The 25,673-nt window shown below is 36.9% G+C and overlaps 2 protein-coding genes across 2 annotated transcripts in view; both read right to left on the bottom strand.

Annotated features, from left to right (window-relative positions):
• LOC125801401 (gastrula zinc finger protein XlCGF7.1-like) overlaps nucleotides 1-25,673 on the bottom strand; it is a 129,786-nt gene that overhangs the window by 87,487 nt on the left and 16,626 nt on the right. The gene's annotated exons all lie outside the window — the stretch shown is intronic.
• LOC125801128 (uncharacterized) lies at nucleotides 21,551-25,170 on the bottom strand. Its single transcript, XM_049477278.1, has 2 exons — nucleotides 23,798-25,170; nucleotides 21,551-22,556 (listed from the first exon to the last, which is right to left on the bottom strand). The coding sequence occupies exons 1-2, from the start codon at nucleotides 24,785-24,787 to the stop codon at nucleotides 21,564-21,566; spliced, it is 1,983 nt and encodes a 660-aa protein (XP_049333235.1). The 5' UTR covers nucleotides 24,788-25,170; the 3' UTR covers nucleotides 21,551-21,563.

Genomic DNA, 25,673 nt, shown 5'->3' on the forward strand with positions numbered 1-25,673 from the left:
TGCCAGAGCTTGCTCCAGACATTAGATTAGCATTAGATTAACATAGTCTTTAACATTTAGATGTCATAGTTGTTAGGAGTAGAGTAGGATTCTTGCAACTAAATGATTTTGTTGCTGGAACACCCACTACACCCACTTTACCTATTTTTGGTGGCCTAATGTAATTTAATAACTTTCCCCACCTGAACACACACATACCACAAACCCCATCCAGGATGCACTGGAATTAGAATAAAAGCCTTTGATAAGTCTTTTCACAAATCAAACCTAAATTTCAAATGACATGATCACTTTTTCATCTCTCCAGTCCTCTCAAGAGACCTAAATGCTAGTTGGGTAAACCTTGTACATTTTTTGTCATTCCTCCAGCGAACACTAATTCAGACAACCGTCAAACTTTGGACTTCTACGACCTTAAATAGTCACCATCTGTGATTGTCTCCCAAATGAGGTGGACCAACAGTGCCATCACCAGGACGAAGACCCGACTGCCATTATAATACTATATAATTCAACTTGCTAAAATCCACAGAAACGCAATCCACAAAGAGTTACTGCAATTTAAGAGTTTATGCTTGGTTATTCCTGCAAAGCATTGAGAAAATAAGACTCGTTTAGTTAAAAGAAATGTTCAAAGCTTTGGATTCCATTCCCAGCCTTGTAAGCTGAAATTCTGTGGTGTAAACTGATCTCTCTCACACCCGTCATAAATTCTGATCAACAGGCTAAGAGCCAGGCGAAGAGAATTTCTCACAAAGCAGAACAAATAAGAATATACATTAACTAAATAAAAAGTTATTTTACAGAATATTTACTAAATAATATGCCACTTCTAGTGTATGGGTATAGATGCTGTCCTGATTAAATTTTCATACACAGTCAAGTCTGAATCAACAAGGTTTAACTAGCATTTGATAATTTTGCTTTATTTGGTTATCAGTGGTTTAACCATGTTTGTATTATCTTTTCAATTATTTAATTGGGTTTAAATAGAAACAAGACTCTTTATTTCTTTTTTGACAAGGACCATACATTGTTTCTTACTTCAGGATTATCTGGAATGTTACCAACCTATTTGTAGGAAAAACACATAATTTACATTTATTTAGACTCAATTCTAAGATTGTTTTCCTTGAATTTATCCTCATGAATTGGTACGCTGAATATTGTATTTTGATCCATTGTTTGATTGAGTTTTCTTTTGGTTTGGTCTATTAATTAAAAAAATATGAAATCTCAGAAATTGCTCCAAAACCAATGAAAACACAGACACGTAGGTTGCTCCTCCCCAAAAGCCCACAGAGCCAATGGTAGCCTTAAGGTTAAAACAGATTCAGTCAGAGAGTGACAGACAGAGTAGTGGTGAAGAATGAAAGTGGAGAGTGTCCAGGATTACGGATGGATCAGTTCAGTTCAGTCTTGAGTGGTAGTTGAAGAGTTTCGAGGTTAGCTTAGCATTTTAGCTTCAATTTAGCGATAGCTTAGCATTCTTAGTGCAACTCATTTAACCTTCTTTAAGCATATTAATACTAGCATTCTAAAGCAATTTTACGATCTACGAAGCCACGCATTATGCATACTAAGTTTCAGCTGAATAGAGATCGTCAGGCTCAACCCAGAAGCCACCAGTCTGGAAGCGACCAGCAAGCAAGCTGAGAGCGAAGGGATTTTCCTGTGGGTTCTGAAGGGGCTCCGTGCTGACACCAGGAAGTCAAACCATCTTGCAGACAGACTCACGTGATTCTTTCTCAGGGTGAAGAAACAGACGACCACGCTACAGACGGACGGCACCAATGCAGGCCCACTTTAACATCTCAGAGTAAGGCAGAGCTGGTAAATGGTTTTGTTGGTCATGGTTTGGTTGAATCCTTTATAAATCTCCCTGTAGTATAGATAACTTCTTTTCAGTTGCTTGGTTGTAAATAAGAACTGGCTTAAAATAACTTAGTTCATCCTTTAGAAATCCCCACTTAATAATTTTCATTAATCTGACAAGTTATTCCTTTCTATACCGATATTATAACATGTTTTTATTTTAATTCTCATTTATCTTCATACACTGTGATTTGATATCTAATGGCTACATTTATGACATTTTAATGGATTATTTACTCGTATCTGTGTGATTTAATAAAATTCTTTTTAAATTACAAAACCTTTAATTTCAGTGTGTTTTCTAGATAATTTGGTTATGAAAATGACTGTTCCCGGTAGAAGAAGACACGCCCCTTATATGTCATTAATTAATTGATTAATTAACTAAACTAACTAATTAACTAATTCAATTAATTTAACATCTTAATTAGAACCAGGTATTAAACTGCTGAGCTCACTACACTGAACAGATTTTAATTTAGTTACGCATTCTATACATGTAAGAGTGCATGAAAACATTCTGCCAGATTTCTGAAGCTTTTTATAAAAGCACTTCATCAATATCTGCTTCTTGGCACCATCCAGTACCACACAATTTTTTTGAATTTTGAGTACTCTCAAAATACATCAGCGCATTCACACAGGAGAGAAACCGTATCACTGCTCAGACTGTGGGAAGAGTTTTAATCGACAGTGTACTCTCAAAAATCACCAGCGCATTCACACAGGTGAGAAACCGTATTACTGCTCAGACTGTGGGAAGAATTTTACTGAACAGTGTACTCTCAAAATACACCAGCGCATTCACACAGGAGAGAAACCGTATCACTGCTCAGACTGTGGGAAGAGTTTTACTACACAGAGTAATCTCAAAAATCACCAGCGCATTCACACAGGAGAGAAACCGTATTACTGCTCAGACTGTGGGAAGAGTTTTACTCAACAGAATCATCTCCAAAAACACAAGTGCAGTAACACAGGAGAGAAAACTATCCCAAATTTGTTCCACGGCAGTTAAAAGTGCAAATCCTAAGTCTTTCAGACAGAACACCTTATGTATTACTCTGTCACTTGGGACACGTTCCACCAGAAACAAACATGAACTGAATTTAACAATCGATTTCACAGGTTCAGCAAAATTATTCTTATCCAGGGATGATGTTTATTGAATTTCATGTTATGTTTTCTCGTATGTTTGATATTCCAGAACATTCTTCGTGAGACAGAGCTCAGTTTTTAGGGTAGTTACAGTAAGAGTTCAGTTCTGAAGAAGGGAATGTCTTTCAAGTACGAACTACGGCATTGCCAGAGCTTGCTCCAGACATTAGATTAGCATTAGATTAACATAGTCTTTAACATTTAGATGTCATAGTTGTTAGGAGTAGAGTAGGATTCTTGCAACTAAATGATTTTGTTGCTGGAACACCCACTACACCCACTTTACCTATTTTTGGTGGCCTAATGTAATTTAATAACTTTCCCCACCTGAACACACACATACCACAAACCCCATCCAGGATGCACTGGAATTAGAATAAAAGCCTTTGATAAGTCTTTTCACAAATCAAACCTAAATTTCAAATGACATGATCACTTTTTCATCTCTCCAGTCCTCTCAAGAGACCTAAATGCTAGTTGGGTAAACCTTGTACATTTTTTGTCATTCCTCCAGCGAACACTAATTCAGACAACCGTCAAACTTTGGACTTCTACGACCTTAAATAGTCACCATCTGTGATTGTCTCCCAAATGAGGTGGACCAACAGTGCCATCACCAGGACGAAGACCCGACTGCCATTATAATACTATATAATTCAACTTGCTAAAATCCACAGAAACGCAATCCACAAAGAGTTACTGCAATTTAAGAGTTTATGCTTGGTTATTCCTGCAAAGCATTGAGAAAATAAGACTCGTTTAGTTAAAAGAAATGTTCAAAGCTTTGGATTCCATTCCCAGCCTTGTAAGCTGAAATTCTGTGGTGTAAACTGATCTCTCTCACACCCGTCATAAATTCTGATCAACAGGCTAAGAGCCAGGCGAAGAGAATTTCTCACAAAGCAGAACAAATAAGAATATACATTAACTAAATAAAAAGTTATTTTACAGAATATTTACTAAATAATATGCCACTTCTAGTGTATGGGTATAGATGCTGTCCTGATTAAATTTTCATACACAGTCAAGTCTGAATCAACAAGGTTTAACTAGCATTTGATAATTTTGCTTTATTTGGTTATCAGTGGTTTAACCATGTTTGTATTATCTTTTCAATTATTTAATTGGGTTTAAATAGAAACAAGACTCTTTATTTCTTTTTTGACAAGGACCATACATTGTTTCTTACTTCAGGATTATCTGGAATGTTACCAACCTATTTGTAGGAAAAACACATAATTTACATTTATTTAGACTCAATTCTAAGATTGTTTTCCTTGAATTTATCCTCATGAATTGGTACGCTGAATATTGTATTTTGATCCATTGTTTGATTGAGTTTTCTTTTGGTTTGGTCTATTAATTAAAAAAATATGAAATCTCAGAAATTGCTCCAAAACCAATGAAAACACAGACACGTAGGTTGCTCCTCCCCAAAAGCCCACAGAGCCAATGGTAGCCTTAAGGTTAAAACAGATTCAGTCAGAGAGTGACAGACAGAGTAGTGGTGAAGAATGAAAGTGGAGAGTGTCCAGGATTACGGATGGATCAGTTCAGTTCAGTCTTGAGTGGTAGTTGAAGAGTTTCGAGGTTAGCTTAGCATTTTAGCTTCAATTTAGCGATAGCTTAGCATTCTTAGTGCAACTCATTTAACCTTCTTTAAGCATATTAATACTAGCATTCTAAAGCAATTTTACGATCTACGAAGCCACGCATTATGCATACTAAGTTTCAGCTGAATAGAGATCGTCAGGCTCAACCCAGAAGCCACCAGTCTGGAAGCGACCAGCAAGCAAGCTGAGAGCGAAGGGATTTTCCTGTGGGTTCTGAAGGGGCTCCGTGCTGACACCAGGAAGTCAAACCATCTTGCAGACAGACTCACGTGATTCTTTCTCAGGGTGAAGAAACAGACGACCACGCTACAGACGGACGGCACCAATGCAGGCCCACTTTAACATCTCAGAGTAAGGCAGAGCTGGTAAATGGTTTTGTTGGTCATGGTTTGGTTGAATCCTTTATAAATCTCCCTGTAGTATAGATAACTTCTTTTCAGTTGCTTGGTTGTAAATAAGAACTGGCTTAAAATAACTTAGTTCATCCTTTAGAAATCCCCACTTAATAATTTTCATTAATCTGACAAGTTATTCCTTTCTATACCGATATTATAACATGTTTTTATTTTAATTCTCATTTATCTTCATACACTGTGATTTGATATCTAATGGCTACATTTATGACATTTTAATGGATTATTTACTCGTATCTGTGTGATTTAATAAAATTCTTTTTAAATTACAAAACCTTTAATTTCAGTGTGTTTTCTAGATAATTTGGTTATGAAAATGACTGTTCCCGGTAGAAGAAGACACGCCCCTTATATGTCATTAATTAATTGATTAATTAACTAAACTAACTAATTAACTAATTCAATTAATTTAACATCTTAATTAGAACCAGGTATTAAACTGCTGAGCTCACTACACTGAACAGATTTTAATTTAGTTACGCATTCTATACATGTAAGAGTGCATGAAAACATTCTGCCAGATTTCTGAAGCTTTTTATAAAAGCACTTCATCAATATCTGCTTCTTGGCACCATCCAGTACCACACAATTTTTTTGATGGCAGCGGGGGTCCCTTGAAAATAACCTTTGAAAACTCATCCAAAGGTGCCTTCACCAAAGAGATCTTCACGATATCTGACCTGAGATTCATCAGCGTATGGAATGCAGGGAAGTACACTGTATTCATGAACATGAAGAAACTAAGAATGTATGTTTACCTTTTAGTTTAAAATGGGTTTTCTAGGCCATATTTATTGTAGTTCTACTAACAAGCTGGAACCACTGTAAAAACATTGGAGGACGCACATTGGAGTAACACTGCATTTTGTGGTGCATCTTGGAACTGATGTTGGCTTGAACTCCTGACTGGACATTACAAAATGTCTGCATCTGTTTCTTAGAGTCCAGTAATTCTGTAGAGTGAGCCATGACTGGACCCTCAAGGTCAGAAAGGCCTCCTGCATCTGGGCGGGGGCAATGCTGATATCGATATTGATTATGTAGGCTGACTGCACATTCTAAACTTTTGGAACGGAGAACTGAGCTTGTTTGTGTGGAGGAAATTGGCAAACTGAGTTGTGATGAGTATAACTTGAGTCAAGCCAACTAGTAATTGTAATTAGAAAATACATTTATTGGGAAAAGACAAAGACATACATACAGGGTTAGGACATACAGTTTACAAGACAAACACAGAGGATAGAAAGATAAGAGCACGCTCTGGCTCTCATTTTCTTTACAACCAAGGATAACGGAATTTTACTTTTTGCTATAGGAACATGCATAACAACTTTTTACAGCTTGGGTTGCAACATTAGGGTCTCCTGCAAGCCTTGTACTTTGTTACATTGCTGTGGTCTTTGTACTTTGGTACATTGTTTGTTTGCTCTTTTCATGTTGGCCATCAGCGCATACTTAGCCTCTCTCCAACTAATTGAGACAGCTAAGTTAATATATATTTCTCACATTAACTCACCTCAACATGCCTTCTGCAATCATTAAGTCCCCCGTGAGCAATGCTAAAATCGCTGTTACAAACTGTAAAGCGGGCAACACTTTCATTGTTCTTTATTTTATCAGACATGGATATAATTTAGAGTACTCAGAGGTGAAATGAGTATTTCATATTTTTTCTTTTTGTAAGGCCCTGCCTCTGCTTCCCCTGCCTCCTCCATGATCTGCTTTCTCTCACTCACTGAACAAATCCCGTCCGGGAGGGGGGAAAAACACTGCCCGCCCACACAAAAACTGATTGGCTGTCTCACAGACTCTTTGCAGAGAACAGGCCAATCAGAACCCTCTCTGTTTTCTCTCTCTCCTTCACCCACACGCAATGAGAGAAAAAAGTCTGTCGCCTGTGTGCGCGTTTGTGTGCAGTGCACTCTTGGGGCACTCGTTCTGAATTCCGGGAGATTATATGTGAATCAGGGAGCCACTACCGAAATGCGGGAGACTCCCACAGCTTCAGGGAGACTTGGTTTGTCTGCATTGCAAGTCTGTTTTGCGAGCATCGGCTAAAAGCACTGTATTTCGGAATGTTGGGGGAGATCGAAGGTGGGCTATTCAACAAAAGTTTATACTCGTTATTGAATGAAAACTAGTTATAAAAGTCCATGTATATAACTTCTCCCCTAAACGGAAAAGGAGAAAACAGGGGATGGAAAAACAAACAGATTATGGGTCAGATTAGAACTGGATTAGTATGTGAAAATACATTTTTAAGGCCTTATGCCTCTGTAAAGGCTGGGCTGTCAATAGAACAAATAACGCCTCCCTCATAGGAAATGTTTACGGTGATTGGAAGGCGCTTAATTAGCTGATCAGTACATTGTGTGGAACGATGAGCTCCTCCATATCTTCTGTCAAAAGGAGAGTGGTGTTGCTTCCCACAGAGACTCCAACCACCACAATCCCACTTCTGTTTTTTTCTCAGGTTTCTGCAAGTAAAAATATTTTTTCCAGTTTTCACCATTGAAACAGTTGAATACCGAAAAATTACAGTATTTCTCATTTGTCAATATTTCCTGGGACAGCACGGAAGAAATGACACTTTAATGTAATCTAAAGTAATCAGTGTACATCTTGTATAACAATGTGAGTTTGCTTTGCCCTTGAAACAACTCAACACACAACCATAACAACATTAACACCACCTCCTTTAAACAGCTGCAGTAATAATTTACCTCACAATATTCAGATGTGTAATTTCTGTAAGCTGCAAGAGGGCAAGTTCTGCCAGCGCTGCCTCTCTCCACAGCGCCACCTCGTGGTGCTTTCCCTCTTCTTCTAAGATCAGTTCACCAACAGGAACAGCCCATCTCTAGTGGCTTGCATCCGGGTTGAAATTAGCTATGAAAAACATAGTGTTAAATAATGCTGTGAAAATACACTATAACCATACGGGGGACTAATTTTGTGGTACCACTTTAAAATAAGACTACCTTTATAAAGGGTTTATAAATGGTTTACAATTAGTTTATTAATGGTTACTAATTAGGATGTAAATGTCTTAAAAATCATTAATAGTCAGTTATAACACATACATAGAAAGGGCAACAATGACCTGTTATGAAATAATGAACCCACAGCCATCTATATTGTGGCCCTTTCTATATATGTGTTATAACTGATTATTAATGATTTTAAAGCATTTACAACCTAATTAGTAAGCATTAATAAACTAATTGTAAACCATTTATAAACTCTTTATAAAGTCTTATTTTAAAGTGGTACCAATTTTGTTTTGTGGAAGAATGTATTTAATTTACCCTTAACCATTTTATACACAGTCAAGTCAGAATATTATGACCAGCTCCATACACCATACACCTATGACCATACACTCACTGAGCATCTTTTTAGCTCCGCTGATCATATAGGACACTCTGTATTCCTGTATCTGTTTCTCTGTGTACTTTATTATTAAGTTTGTTTGGAAAAGTCAACTTACTGTTCTTCGTGATCTTCTTCTTATTATTATCTTATTCTGCGCTCAAAATTTAATCACTATCTCCTCCTACAGCTTGTAACGTAGAAATACTAAATTTAGCAGTATCGTCGGACCTATAACCGATTAGGTTGCTTGTGCTTTTTAAGCGATATATCGTACGTTTTTCGTAAAAACTTCGTAAACGTGCACTTTTTTCCCCATAGGAAATGAATAGGGGACAACTTTGAACATCCACATAGGTCACAATTTTTGAGATATGAAGACAAAAATCGGACGTTCTTTACGGAAATTTCGACAATTTGACGTTTTCGTACAATTGTCGTACGAAGTTTCCCCATAGGAATGAATGGGGGGGCCTTTCTCTCCCCTGCTCTTCCAGTACTGTGTGTGTTTGGAGGAGCTGCTGTATGGAGCAGATACTGATCAAAAGTTTGGACACCCCGGCACCCCAGCCAGGGCTTAGCAGCCAGTTAGCAACACCTTAGCAACCACCTGGAAAACATTAGCAACTGCATGGCAACCACTTTAGAAATGATAGCAACTGCCTAGCAATCAAATAGCAACAGTTTAGCAACCACCTGAAAAACGTTAGCAACTGCCTAGCAACCACTGAGCAATCATATGGAGTTTGTTAGCAACTGCCTAGCAACCATGTGGAATATGTTAGCCACTGCCTAGCAACCACAATAGAAATGATAGCAACTGCCTATCAACCGATAGCAACAGCTTAGCAACCACCTGGAAAACGTTAGCAACTACCAAGCAACCACTTAGCAACCACTTTAGAAATGATAGCAACCGCCTAGCAACCAGTTAGTAATCAAAAGTTTTTAGATTTCAGCATTTAATCAAAAGTTTTTAGATTTCAGCATTTACCCAAAAGTTTTTGAATTTTACCATTTAACCAAAAGTTTTTGGACTACTTCTCAGCCAAAGTATTTGTATTCCACAATTTAGCCAAGGTTTTGGGCTTTAGAATTCAACCAAATTTGCTCCATTGCTTTATCAGTAAAACATATTTTAATTCCAATTTAGTCAAATAAACATTTTTACTGATTATAATTTTGCATAAAGGGGATTGGACAAAGAACAGATAAAGGTATTATATAAGATGTAAACAATATAGGTAAGATTGTGATATCAAGACTTACATATTCTTATGTATTCTTAAGTATTATAAAAATGAAATAGAAATTATGAATTTCAAGATAAAGCGCCACCTACTGTACCCACCCAGAGAGCATAGACAACTGTACTTTTAAATACTGTGCATAGTATTTTGATTGTCAGTTGCAGCCATAATTATTCTGATCAGCTCAGATATTTTGTTTTGATGCAGGAATACGAAGCCTTTTTGTGTTGCTGCTCTCAGTTCTCTGTGTAGCCATGTGTTGGGGTTGTTGCTTTGTCTTGAGCCACATAGGTTAGGAGATGATAAGGAGATTCTGAGACTTCTGGTGGACTTTGGTAGTTCACTGGTGCTTGGCAGGGTTCTCCGTGCAGCCCCTCGACTGTCCATTGTGGCTGTTGGGGTGTTGTTGTCCCTCAAACAGAAGTACAGACAAAAAATGGTTCATTTGTGATTAAAAGTAATTCCATAAATGTTGTTCTAAGACACTATAGGGTGGGCTTTAATTCATATTAGCCCCCCCCCCCATATCAAACCCACTCCAACGCCCTTGATAGCAACAACCGCGACGTCCACCACTTGCCAGCCCTCTGCCTGGGAAACCAGGAGTTTGGTGATACATTTCACTCGGATGGGAGACTCCTTTTTGTAGGGCGTCATCGGCCGTGAAAACATTCTGTGTAAAGAAAAGAGCACAAACATACAAAATAACATGTTTATACTGTTTAATTCATTATGTTTCACTTAATTTATTGTATTACCCATGATTTAATGGTTCATATTCAAATATTCTATTAAACTATATATTATTAAACTGTTTTTGGACTAAGTGGGGCTATTTTGCTGTTATTGTTCTGTTGTGTAACGCTTAGCACTGATTATTAAGTATTACATAATAAAAAATAATATGAAAATAATTAAAATAGATATTCTTTTACTTAGCAGCACTTGTGTCCCCATTTTAAAGTGTCTGGGTGGAAACAACACCACGCATCTCTACCAAGCAATTAAAAAAGATATATTTTTATCTATTTTCATATTATTTAAATTGTACCAAGCGTTACATATACAGAACAATAACAGCACAATAGCCCCACAAAACCCAAAACAGTTTAATATTATGGTTTATTCTCCCAACCAATCAACAAATAAAATATTTGCATATGAACAGTTGAATCATGGGTAATACATAAATTAGGTGAAACATAACAAATATTTTATATTTAGTCCGTTGTGCTCTTTTGTTTGCAGAGAATGTTTTCACAGTCGACGACTCTCTACTAAAAGGAGTCTCCCATCCGGGTGAAATGCATCACCAAACTCCTGGTGCCCCGGGCAGAGGACCAACAGTTGGTGGACGGTGCGGTTTTTGGGATGTCAATCAGACACATTCCTAAGTGATTACTTATTGGATAGAAAATGCTGTGTGGTAATCTGAAATTCTGTGCTGAGTATTTGTTTATAAACAGTCTGACACTCTTCTGAGGTAGAAATCAGACAAAGAATAAATCTGCTCTGGGAAGTCATTGATTCTGACCCACCTGAAGATGAAGGCAGGGGAGAAAAAATAAAAAAATTCCCGCACCGACCGCGCCGTCTGCGTCCTTAATAAAAACTTTTAAGAACCAGGGAATGGCGAATAGTTTTATACAGTGCATGTGATAATGTGGTTTACAAATCAGACATTAAAGATAATGAACGTCTAGCATGAACTATTATTTATATTGTCTCATTGCTGTGTGCATCTGTAACAAAACATTTATAGGAACTATTAAAATAAAGAAATAGATTTGTGAGCCTGTACATACATAAGTGTAAATCATCCAATACAGTGTTGGACGAAATTTATATCACACTATCGTTTGTTTTGTTACAAACAGTATAAAAGCTACTGCCTGTGGCTAAATGGTGGAATGCCAATACTTTTGGCTGATTGAGCTGTGTGCAAAAACTTTTGGTTAAATGCTAATATCCAAATACTTTTGAATAAATGGTGGTGCAGCACAGATATGCATCTTTATGGTTTAGTATATCTTCAGCCCAGCAGTGTAAACTCTTAAAAGCAGAAACTGTTATGATCATAAACCACAAGCACATGTCTTTCTGAAAAATGCCAATTATAAAAAATACTTTCATAGTGTCACGAATGACCCAGGCAGGGAGACGAGGAGGCGGACACAGGTGCAGGTAGGAGCGATATAAAAAAATAATTTATTAAATAAATAACAAAAGAAACAAGGAAACGAGGAACAAGTAAACATGTAACAAAGAAACACAAATAACCAATAACAAACGAGCGATGATAATAAACAAATAAGAAATATATATATACAAGGGAAATAAACTAGAAAAATAAACAAGGCAATAAACTATAAACGTGAAAACAAGAAATAAACGAGAAACAAATGACTAAGGTTAAATACAGGGAACATAGAGCTAAACAAGAAACTAAACTAGACAAGGGGAACTAAACTAAGCAGGGCAAGGGAGAAAACAATGGAAATAAAGGAAACTAGAAATATACACGAGATAAACACAGAGCAAGGACTAGGGCTATGAAACGCGGAGAAACACAGAGAGACAAAACAACAGAGGTTAGTGAAAAGACCGACGGCGACAAAGTGGTAGACGAGGGCTATTTATAGTACATAAAACACACTAGAATTGGAAACACCTGGGGAAGGGGCGGAGCTACAAATGAGACACACATGGAAAAGTACTGAGACGGGAGACAGAGGGGAGCACAGGTCACGTGGGGAAGACACACAGAGACACGAGACAGGGCTAAGACCTGACACATAGGGTTTAAAAGGGCTGATAAAAACCTTTAGAAAAACACTGCAAAACACCACAAAACCAGCAGAAAAATATAAAAACCATAGAATATTTGTTTTAGCAGGAAAAGATAGTAAGCTTAATTGAATGTGTTTAATTGTTTTTATACCTGTCTTTTGAATTTAAACACATTTTATTTTGAATTAGTTTAAACACAACACACACAATCAAAAATCAAAAGCACAAACACATGCCCTCCCGCCCACCCATAAAACCCTAACAGAACATGCTAAGAAATATTACAATCTGAACACAAAAACTTGTCAAATTACCACATTATGGTTCATTAAAAAGTGGGCTTTCAATGTTTAATATGACCTCCCCTTCCCTCACAACAGTTACTTTTAACGTCACCACTCCACACAGTGGCGGGAACGCTGAACTCCTCCATGGTGTCACTGAGGAGAACAGTCTCATCGCCTCACGATCTCCATCTCCACTGTGATCTTCAGTGACTCTGGTTCCTGTAACACAGAACATGGTGATAGGAGTAAGTTTTAGCAGTCTACATTCTTTTCTGGTACAACAGCACAGCAATAAAGTGTTAAACTACGGCACTGTAGTTATTAGTAGTGATGGGTCAGACTCTTAGCCGGCTCTTTGAAATAAACGACATGCGCTGACTCCAGAGAGTGAGCCAATATATATATATATATATATAAATATAAACGTATAAATTAAAGTTTTACGATGATACATATAAACCACAGTAGAAGACAACATAAAAATATACATTAAGGAAGAAAACTAATGATAGAAATAGTGAAATACTAACAAGAGGCAACAGTGAAAGCTCCTCATAAACTCTTACAGTTTTTAGGCATTTCTTATTATTAGCTCTCTAAAGGTTTTCAAAAGGGGAATAAACTCCAGTAAGAAGATATCAAATCAAGTATTTACAATGATGATAGTAGTATTTACTCAATAAAATAATAATATTAATAATATACTTAAAATCAAGATCAGTGTATGAAAAAAAAACATATATATCACCAAGGTTCACATTTACAGAGATTTTAGTTTTCTTTAAAAAGAAAGAAGAAAAGTCTTGCCAGAATTAAGATACAATGGAACATAAAAAAAGATGATTCACATTCTGATTGACAAAAAGAGCATTCAACATTGAAGTGCTTGATCTACCCACACCTTACACATGTGACCTCGCATAAACTGTGTTTTGTAGCAACATCAGCTCCTTCTTCCACAACAGGGCAGATCATAACAGAAACCAATCAAACCCTCAAACATGAGCTCCTTTTTATGTCAATCTTTGCTAAAGTTTTCAAAAAACATCACCTGGATGCTTGATTTTTTTTATTTGCACAATTATTTTTTATTTTGTTGAGTGACACTTTGTTGATGGTGTTCAGCGCTGTTTATTTCACTGTATAGAGTTGCACATTTGAAATTAATATACACATTTACATTGGACCTGTTTGTTTACTTGAGATGGGCCTTTGTTTTTGTATTTCACTATTTATTTTTATAAAAATAAAGCCATATAAATAATATATATTTTATATAATGTATGTTTCAACTCTATTAATTCATTGTACACATAATTTGGTAATAAATTGAATTAAGCAACCAAAAAATATAAGTAGCTACTTGGAAGCCGAAAGAGCCGGCTCTTCTTATACCTCTTTTCCACCAAAAAAGTGCTGGTGCCGGAGCCGGTTCCAGGGAACCTTTTAAGAACCCTCTAAGGAGTCACTCACTACGTATGTAAATGTGGTTTGATTTGTTACAAACAGCAGAGATGTAGTAATGATTCAGGACATTCAAGGCAGAAATTAAAAATGATGCAGTTCTAGCATACAGTTTTTTATATACATTTTTGCAGTCTCATGGCTCAGTACATCTGTAACAAAAAAAATCTAGGAACAATTAAAATCAATAAATACTTTTTTTTTTATTTAAATACATTTATGAAGCCTATATCTATGTAAGAAGTGTAAATCATCCTTTACACACTATAAATTTCTTCATTTCTGTATTGGTATTAAGAACTTTATATAAGGTGTATACACCTTATATAAGGTGTATGGCTATACATATGCCTATTGGGTTCTGTCTTTTCTTCTCAAATTAATGCACTGAACTGACGCAGCTCTCTGTAATGAACGTCAGTCGGTAACAGATGCTGTAAATACTAAATGCCTCTTAAGAATATTTTTTTAGTTGGAGGACCATTGCTGTCTTAGAACTCCAGGCCAATATTTAATAAAAATATATTTGTTTAAAAATTACAAAAACATTATTGGAGACAATCAGTGATTTTAAATTATTGTCCAGCCTTAAGTATTATGTATAATTCATATTCAATATACATATCAGTGGTGTGCAGTAAGGCCTCTAAGGGGCTGACCAAATGTGCATGTAAATAATTACTTATTTTTTTTATCAGGATGTATATAATTATTGCAAGTGTAAGCATTTATTTTATAGATTAACGAAAAAACAGCAACTAATTCAAAGCATTAGCCTGTGTTTTTCGTTGCTATAGGACTGTATGATTGACAGCGGTACTGACCAATCAAAGCTCTTTAAAATGTCTTCTGCTCACGTGTCCGCGGACCCTTCTCCTGATTTTGAGAAGGGTGTAGTAATGAGTCTATTAGAAAAGTCTTAGGACAATCTAACCAATAAGACTCATGCTTTTCACTCCGGGGGCGGGGCCATGGCTGCCTAGCCCCTTCTCTGCGCTCGGATGAAGGGGTCAGGCTACGCGCATTGATTAGTAGTAAAACGGAGAGCGCATGCTGGATTAATTAAATATTTAGCTAACTATCATGGAAATAAGACAGATATTGTGTCATATTATATTAAAAAGCCTTTTTAAAGGCTGCCCTTCAATGTGAAACTAAGTAATATGCCGTGTGACTGGTGATTTTTGTGTGTACTTAATGTTTTGGCTGCTCTGGCGTCCTGTAGAGATACAAATGAGTGATATTTGTTAAACGCCTGTACTTGTAGGAACATTAAGCATTTATTGTTGGGTCTATTGTAGGCTTTTGTAGTTTGTAGCTGTATTTGTGGACTGTTTATGTGTATTAAGTTCATTGGAACTACTGGTCTGAATCTTCAGGTCTGGAACTTAAGCTGGTTCTCTGGCTCTATAGCAGTGGTCTCAATCTTATTCTATCTGGGGGCCGCTGTAGGTAGAGACTGGGTGAGGCTGGGCCGCACACGACAAGAACACGTATTTTATTCAACACATTCTGCCATGCCAGGTGTTCTGTCGAGTGATGCTACCCATCGATACGCGCTTTCTAAAGTGCTATTTGTATTATTATTTCAAGTGTACTATAATAATTCTGTTTTTCTAATATTTTTGTTCATTTAATAACCTGGACTGTCATTACATTGTCAAAGTGTAATGGCAATTAATAATAATAATAATAATAATAATAATAATAATAATAATAATAATAATAATAAAATATGATCTTAAATTAAAAAAAAAAAAGATTATAATAAACTCTTACTACCATAACTTTACCCTGATACGGTGGTTTAGACTATCCAAACATAGTACATGAACTTCTGCTGGAAACATGCTCTAATATTGTGCTACTTTTGTGCTTTTACCTTTAAATATACACAAAAGGGTAGCACGGTTTGTCAGGGTAGCACAAGTCGACAGAACACCAGATCTCTCTTCTCGCCGTGTGGGCGTATCTTGAATCCAAATAAGGCTACAGGTGTACTCAATTTTAAACTTTTAATGATTAAATGAACTTTACTGTGCTCTATATAAATCCATATTTTGCCGTTTGTGTGTGTAAGGCTCGAATGTGTGTGTGTGTGTGTGTGAAGTCCCTGATTGGCTGAAAGCAGCGCGGCGGCTTGATTCATTTGAATAAAGAATGCGGGGTTGCGTTCAACGCAACGCAACCCAACCCAGCCGGTATGCAGTGGCTCTCTCCATTGAAGTGAATAGGATGCGATGTGCTGTTGAAGATACATCAGCAATGTTATTTTATTATTTATTCTGTTTATTGTTTATGTAAAAACTGGGTTTGCAACATTGAATATTAATCAAGCAATCGGTTATTTACACTGGAGGAGGACCCTCATTTACTGTGCCGCTGAACATTTACAGTTTAAAAGGGATTAAAAATATTATAAATAAAATTAGAAAAATTAGAAATAAAAACTGACATTTACTATAGACGGAAAAAATATAAAGATAAAAAAGGAAAAATAAAAAACTTTAAAAAGATCATAAAAATTAATACATCAAAAATAAAAAATATATATATTATGAAAAAAATTATTTGATCAATAAAAATAATAAAAATATTTAAAATGAATTAAAAAATAATTAATATAAAATAAAAATTCATTTAAAACAAAATCAAAGCCTTTCTAATAGTGCGCAGAATAATATCAGTTTCAGTTAGTTTCGGTTTCAAATAATTGAAACAGCTCACCAAAACCTCAACCTATCCTTTATATTTGACAATATTTGATTAACTTTACAGGTCCTCACTCATCTTAATTAATTTAACTAAACTGAGTTGTTATATTATTTGAAGCCTCGCGCTGAATTCAGCTCGGCGATGCGAGAGAGAGAGCGGCGCATTTTGCCTGATTTCTCTTGATTGAATATGAGTAAATATTCGAATTTAATACCATACATTTGGCTACACTTTATAGGACTTTATTTATTTATTTATTTTTAATCGCAGTGCCATGCAAGCTTTCAAGCTCGTTCTGCGTGACTGCAGCATGCAGGAGAGATTTTAGTCAATTAATTAATATATACATTTTTAAAATAAATTTGCCCTGGTGATAAGAAATGAACGCTAACATATAGCTTTATATTGCTGTGTATTTCAAATGTTTTTTAAGGTTTATATACTTGACATGCAGCACCAGATGACAGGGTGATGCTTTATTTTTTTAGATATGAAAAAAAAAATTAAAAGTGACTTTCAGTTACATAATAGCAAAGTGAAATGTGACATAAATGACATAAATAAAGTTATGTCCAGTTCAAAGTTCTTTTCTCTTTTAATTTTTCATTTCAAAAACTCCAGCTATTGAGTAAGAATAAGCATCTGTTAAAATTCTGGACAGCAGAATGCCTGTGTCTGCTCTATTAAGCTTAGTCTGTGTACTAAGCATAAATATAAATCCTTATAACTGTTTGATCCAGGTGTTAAACTGTTGTATTAATACCATTTTAACGTTTTTCGTTTCTATGTTTTGAAATTCGTTAGATTATATTTTTGTCAACATTTTGGGTTAATTTTCGTTTGTTATTTTTCTAATAATAATAATAGAAATTATATAATTAATTTATATATATAATTAATTTATGCACTCATTAATATGCCATACCACATGTCTGTCTTTGTTAAAGAGCATAATATAAAGTATTTCAGCATGAAAGCACGTATTTGTAATGTGTCACAGCGTCCTGAATCATTACTACATCTCTGCTGTTTGTAACAACACGTCTCGCAATTGGCCCGCGGGCCGCGAGTGTGAGACCCAGGGGCGCAGATGGACATTTTGAACTGGGGGGGACCAAGCTGTAAAATTATATATATATATATATATATATATATATATATATATATATATATATATATATATATATATATATATATATGCTGCAATAAACTTTAGAATAATCACTTTTCTGATCAACACTAGCCATACTGAAACTGTTATTGGTCTGGTATGTCAATATGTCCCCAGTGCCATCTGCGCGCATTCTTACACCATGATGCCAAATCACTGACATCCTACTATTCCATATCACATTGTTTGGTTTTTGAAAAAACGCTGTCATTGTTTTTTGTTTCTTCATTGCTACAGCCTAGGCAAGACCAGGAAGACAATGTTAACATTTTACATCTTATAATTTCAGTTAACAGCGACTGCTTACTAAAATAACATCATAATAACATCATACATAAAATCAATGGAGAGAGCCGCTGCATGCCTCGGTGCATGCCGGGTTGCGTTGCGTTTAACGCAGCTCCGCCCTCCGGCTCAACTTTATTCAAATAAATCCGGCCGCCGCACTGTGTCCAGTCCAGCCAATCAGGGAAAAGCAGGCTGGGAATGAGGGAAGAGCCGGAGTGCGTCTTCACACACACACACAAGCCTCTTACACACACACACACACAGAACAGGCGCCTTTCAACCACAGAAGGAGAAGCTGAAAGCGGCAGAATATGGATTTATAGAGCTATAGGTTACAGTGAGGTTGGTAAAAAAATAAAAATATTAAACTTATGACTGTCTACTTCTGTTGCTTCATTTTAATTCAAAAACGAGCAAGGAGATCCAGCGCAGCGGATTGCGTTGAAAAAAAGTGCCAGTGGACACGTACCGTAAGGAGCTGGTAACTGCCTGTGTCTGTAGTCTACAGGCAGTTACCAGCTCCTTAGAACCCCGGACTTGAGAAGGTGCGTTAAATTTACATTGGAACTGGAACACGGAGCTCCGAACAATGTAACCTCTGAACTGAACGCTTCCTAATTTAAAAACGAGGGCATTGTGGAACACAGAACTCCACAAACGTACAGTTAATTAAATTAAAACCCCAACGTTTATGCTTGTAGATGGTAGATTTCGGATGAGGTCACTACACTGTAAGCCCGGATAAGTTGAGTTTACTTAAAAAATTTGAGGAAACCGGTTGCCTTAAAAAAGTTAAGTAATGGGCAATGAAAACTTAAGTTAACATAACTTAAAACATCAAGTTAATACAACTAAATGGTAAGTTGATTTAACTCTTTTGTTTTTGTTGAGTTTACTTAAAAAATTTGAGGAAACCGGTTGCCTTAAAAAAGTTAAGTTATGGGCAATGAAAACTTAAGTTAACATAACTTAAAACATCAAGTTAATACAACTAAATGGTAAGTTGATTTAACTCTTTTGTTTTTGTTACACCAATTCATTTGCCCAACAATTCTACTTAGTATCTTGAGTTACAAGTAAACAAAAAAATTGATTTCTTCTTACTTTTCTTTTTTATTAAACTTTACTTAAATATTTGTATAAATATTCATGGAAAAAACAGACCAACAATTACATTATTTGTGTTTTATTTCAATTTCATTATATTAACATGAAATACAACAGGCATATCTCTTGTAACTACAAAACTGGAAAATTAATGTTCTTGCAAAAGTGTTCATTTAAAAACTGGAATATACATTTATGAACAGAATGGACATATTTACCTCAAAAACACCTCTTAAAATGTAACCAACTAACTTGACAGTACATTAGTACATTGCTTATGTTCTCAAGCAGTAACATGTGAAATTCTTCCATGTAGCAAAGTGCGTAAAATTCGAATATTTTCTAAAATATGTTTTCTAAACAAAAGTTCTTACAAGTCAAATAAAACATTTAGACTTTAAAACATTATTTGTATGTCAAGTTTGCATGCAGTGACATGTCCACTTAGCTTCCATTTATAAACACAAGAAAAAGGTACTTACTGGATGCATAGACAAAACTTCCTTCCACTAAAACTAAAGCCCACAAATTTTAGGGTGCTGCAAACAGTGCAAAAGAGCCAAACAAACCAAGAAGTTTACATGGAACCAGAATCATCCTGAATCTCTTTTTACACAGCAAGCTTATTTTTTAAAGTCTGAATTTTGGGTGGCAGCTCACGACTACCCAGCTTGAGCATTACCTGTTGAATGAAGCAGAAACTGTTTTTCATGACCTTAGGGTAGTCCAGGTGCAGAGCATAGATCAAGCCAAAAAGAAGACAGAAGGCCTGTGGTAAGTTGGCTAGGTCCTCCATCACCACATTGCCTTCCAAGATGATCCCCACTTTGGATGGGTTGAGCTGAGGCTGTTCCTGATCAACACAGAGGAGTCCTACTGGAGTCCCGCTGTACGAGTCCTTGTCAGTTGCATCATAATACATAAAGAAAAAAAATGAAAAAGAAGAAAAAAAAAACAAGCTTATTGATGCAATCCACCAAATACCAGATTTGACAAGTTTTTCCAAACTGCCTGTTCCTGAATTGCTAATATCTGAAAACAACACAATTATGTCCAATAACAGATTTTGGGTAATGTAAATTAGCAAACTAATGTTTTTTTTTTCCAATTTGGCCATACATAAATCAATTAGCCTAATCATGATTAACTGAAAGTGCAAGGCCAACATTCCTAAAAACTCTCTAAATGTATTGTTACAAACACATGCTAAAGTATTCTGGATTCTAAAGTATTGGATTGAACTGACCGAAAAAAGCAAATTAATGAGTTTCCATTTATAGTATTGCCACATCCAAAACAAAAAGAGAGTTTTCATTAATAAGTTCCAACTGGGGAAAAAACATTTGTGACTGTTACTTACAGAGGATGTTTTAAAGAAGGCAGAAGGATCATCCCCCAAGACGACTGGTAGCCCCCGAAGACAGAGGCACCTGAGGCATGTTGGTTCAGTGGTCTGCAAAAAAGTGGATGTTTGTTAATGATACTTTTTTCTATTGATCTAACCAACAATCAGAGCGCATGAAGGCAATAAGCAAGAGGAAATGACACAAGGAGAGATTAAACAAAATAGACAGAGGAAAAGGCAACATGAGAAGAAGAAAAAGGATTAAATAAAAAAAATGGACAAAAAGGAAACAGGAAAAATAAAAGATACGAGAGAAAAAATAATAAAGTAATCAAAAAATAAAAAGCAATACAACTTACCTTTGTCTGTCGCAAAAGGTCAGCCAACAGCTGGCCAGCAAGTCCTTTCTTCTTTGAAAAGAGATCCATCAGCCTTGGAGCGAACTCATCGAGTGCGTCAAAGAACACTTCTTTGAGATTTATTCCAACCACTCTGGTAAACTCACAATATATCTAAAATACAAAGCAAAGCACATCATGTAAATACCTGTTGTTAAATGTACCCTAAAACATCAAGGGATTTGTGTCACAGCATTAAGAAGAAAGCCAGGAAAGGCATTAGGAGAAGTAAATATCTACAACAGAAAATGCATACATTCAGACAATTCAAACATACAATTAAATTCAAAACTATAATCTTTTGTTTTTCTTAATACTTAAATCATACAAACCTGACTTTCTGTGAAAAGTGCTGGCCAGCGATGTACCACCTCGCTGATGGCAGGCTTGTCTCTGACCACTTCTTTTCTCCGAAGAGCAAATGTCACATCCATTTCTTTCTTAACAAGGGAAATATTTGGCTTGGACTTCATCATTTCATGAACCAGAATCTGACGAGCTCCTTCCAGGTTATGGTCATCCATCCCCTCTGGATAGTCAGGTAGGTAATTTATTTCCCCCTTCCTTGGTTTCTTGATGTCTTTGTTGGGGGGGTCACCATTTGTAGTTTGTCTTCCACGCTTGCCAGCATTGACGGAGACATCAAGTCGACCCAGCTGCCGCATTTTGGTCCTGTAATTACCCATCTTGAACTTAAGGCTGTTCTTCCATCCATCACAGCCAGAAGGTGAGCCCGATTCTGCAAGACATGGGTGTGCTTGTACCAAGGCTTTTGCAACAGTCTCAAAATCTTGTTTTGTTGGGTATGCTTTAAATGCATACATTGTCTCAGCCAGTTTCTCCAAGATGTCATGTTTTAGTTCTTTTGTCACTTTAAGAAAGGTACCATCCTTCAAGTACAATAGGTTACCTTGACGAAGTCTGTACTCCACATCCACCGAAAATGTAGGGATGTCAAAAATATCTGGCCAACAATGACTTCTATCCAGAGAGGTACTGGACAGGATGTCAGTGTCTGCATGGCTGCTTGCATCACTAACTGATTCAGTTGTTATTGGAACAAACTCAATTATGGGGATGATTTTGATGCTTGGTTTCTCTGGAAGTTCAGAGATATCTGTAAGGTTACAGAGTTCATTGTTAAATTCAGGGTCTTGGTACTGTAAGGAGAAGTTGTAGTTTGTTTGTAGAGTGCCTTGGAGCCAGCCAATCAAATCGTCCAGTGTGTGAGGTCGTGTTGGCATTGTCATCTTTCTTATATCTCCATCAGAGACAATAACCCTCATGGTTAAGGTATGTTGTACAGCCATCTGGAAAAAAATAAAAGATAATAAAAAGGTATTTAGCAAATAACATATCGTTTCAGAGTTACCATAAGTTCCCCTTGTACCCTGTATACAGACAAAGGGAGGACATCGTTCAGCTCTGTGAGCTTCACCACACACATTGAGGGCGTGTCATGGTACTGAAGTTGGTAAGATCTCAAGTGTTCACTGTACCATGATGTCATTTTGTGGCAAACAAACTGAATTTCTGAGTTTGCTGCAAGAATCTTTTCTATCTGGGCGAATCCTGGAAGACATGAGGAGGAGCCAGTAGAAAGTATCATGCCTGGATTATACTTTACACCATCTAAACAGACAGATGATGCAACAAGAACTGACCCTGGCTTTGGAAAGTTTTCAGTGATTTCCCTCTGAATATTCAAAGGGAAAGAAGTGAGCAAAGCTGGAACAGCCTTTGTTACCTCAACTGATGGTCTGAAAAATGAGCTACAGTCAAGGTGGTAGCTGAGCGCTTTTTGGTGTTTGGTAGCAAGAGTCATTGCAACATTTTTGAAGTTTTGAGCATCTCGAATTGCCTTCTTGAAAAACTTGTGCTTTCCCTCAAAGCGCATTGTCCACACCTCACACAGTGGACCAAATTTCCTTATTTGCTGTGGGTAGTGTTCCAAGTAGTGATGCTTTGGTTTTAAACGAAAATCTGGAAATGTTGACTGCAGCACCTCTCGGTGTTCTGCTATCTTACAGTCCAGGAAATGCAGGGTCTCTTCAGTATACCTGGGTGCCACAGCAAGCTCAAGAATGTCTTTAAGAAGCATGAGAATTTCCCATGTGTTGTCACCCTCAGGGATACAGTGTCCGATAAGAAGTGGAAGGAGCCTTATGAGACACCAGTTCTCATGGGCATTTCCACCAATGGTCTTTTTACTGGAAAATCCCTTTCCAATAATCTGGGGTCTGTTTGTTTTGTCAGTAAATGTATAACTGAAGTACCTGATGGCCTGATTTAGCGTATCTAGTGTAAAGTACTTCTTCGCTATCAGGTCTGTCAGACACAGGGACAACTCAGTTGGAACAATACCTTCCAAGATATCGTGCAGGATATCAGGAGGGTAACCACTAACAACATGGAAGTGCTCAAGATTTTCAGTTAACGGACATGCTCTTTTCAGACCATACGTCTGACACAGTTCTGGGTCCATGTTTACCTCCTGTACTTGTCTATCATGAGAGTCTCTGTCTCTAAGTTGAAAGAGACCAGAACGTACCTCTAATTGTTGAATGTCTCTCCGACTTGCCAGACAGAATCTGCAGAATTTGTCAGTCGTGAAGCTCTCCAAAAATCCTGCAAGAGAGTGGGCACCAAGATTATCAGCGGCAACATATAGGACTGTGCCTTTCACACTTGCACCTAGTTGCTCCAGATAAATGCCATCTTGTTCCAGCAACTTTAGATCATAAATAAGTGGCTGAAGCACTTTTGCATAACCACACTGTTTAACAGTGGAGGTATTGCATAGCAAGGCAAGCTGAATTGAGCTGAGGGTTGACCTGTATTTTGCAGGCATGTTGGCAATGACCCAATATACAGCACACATTTTATGCTTCAACTTTGACGTTCCAAGAGGATTGGCTACTTCAAAGTCATCAATATAGAGGCCAAGGGCAATTGTGAATTCACCTTTTGTCAAAAGAGCATTTTCCTTAAAACATAGCCCATCTCCATATGATCTGTATTCTTGCGGGAAATTGAGTCCTTCTGACATGGCTTTGTCCAGAATGTCATTTTTGTTAAGCAACTTCTGGAGCATGTGAATAATGGGAACATAAGCAAGAGGTTTCTGGCCTTTTTCCACAACATATTCTATGGGGCTTACCAGTGGAAACTCCTTGCGTACATAGGCTGCTCTCCTTTTAGATGTTCCTAAGGGTCCATTTGTGGCACAAAATGTCAATGTGTTACTTTCTGACACAGCACTCATCATTTCTTTCAGTACTGTCTCACTTACATCTGTATAATATTTCTGTAACACCACCCTCACTCTGCTTTGTAGAAGTGGCTGTGACAGCTCATTTAATTGACAAAGCTGTTGAATCACTTCTTGCACAGCACTCTCGGGTATGTGCAAAATCGTTTGCATCTTTAACAGAAGTGATGCAAAGTTGTGCTCCAGCTGTCTTCCTAAATCACAAAGATCACTCTCACTGGCTTCTTCACTTAACTCTTCAAATTCCTGTGCATCGTCAACATGCGGCATGTTTTCTTGTACAGCATCAGTGCTATGGTCTGCATAATCGCAACCAATAATGTCTGGCTTAAAGCTCTTCCAATTCTGGTGGTTGTGTACTTTACTTTTGTGTGCTTTGTAGGTAGAGTAGACACTGCTCTCAAAGTTACAATCTTTAAAAGGACACCTCACCTTATGGTTTACTTTAAAGTGTACAGTATGCAGGTGAGTAAAGAAGTCAGTCTCAAAACAAGACTCAGCAAACCCACATGATAAACAGCTAAACTTAACTGGTACATCTACACATGGTTGGGGATCCAGACTTTTTGTGTGAAGGCGGGACAGGTGAACTTTAAGTGCATTGAGTGATTTAAATGTACAGACACATTCCTGATATAAACAAGGAAATGGTTCTGTCCTTGCAAAACTTGCATGTTTTATCCTGTAATGCTTAAATAGCTGTGCTCTCTTTTCACACGTAAAATGACAATACTTACACTTCCAGAGCATCTCTCCTTTTGGCTGGCAACACACTGTAACAAAGAACCAAGAAAAAGCTAGTTTAACAACACTATAATTATATTACTCAGCATTTTGAGATTATTACACTGAACATAAAATCATAACTACATTTAGCTAAACAAGCTTCCTTCTAGAATTGTATAAACTTGCGACAGAAGTTAGTCAAACAAAGGTTTCTTAGACATATGAATATGAATTCTACCAGTCAGGTTATAAGGAGCAGTAAAGCCACTCCGCTGAAGTACAGTGTTATAAGGGTGAGTTTCAGTGAAGTTTTCGAGGACTGGGTGTAGCAGTGGTAGCATTAGCGCGCGGAGCCGGCGGGAGAAGCTCGAGGAGCCGACGGGCGGAGCTCGCGGAGCCGACGGGCGAAGCTCGCGGAGCCGATGGGCTC

Source organism: Astyanax mexicanus, chromosome 4 (genome assembly GCF_023375975.1).
Source record: "Astyanax mexicanus isolate ESR-SI-001 chromosome 4, AstMex3_surface, whole genome shotgun sequence".
Lineage (NCBI taxonomy): Eukaryota > Metazoa > Chordata > Actinopteri > Characiformes > Acestrorhamphidae > Astyanax > Astyanax mexicanus.

Excerpts from the sequence above, each read along its gene's own strand:
- LOC125801128 (XM_049477278.1), bottom strand. The coding sequence starts at position 24,787 with ATGCCGCATGTTGACGATGCACAGGAATTTGAAGAGTTAAGTGAAGAA. Across the intron at positions 22,557-23,797 it reads GAGACATTCAACAATTAGAG|ATGGCTGTACAACATACCTT; the intron begins GTACGTTCTGGT and ends ATTTTTTTCCAG.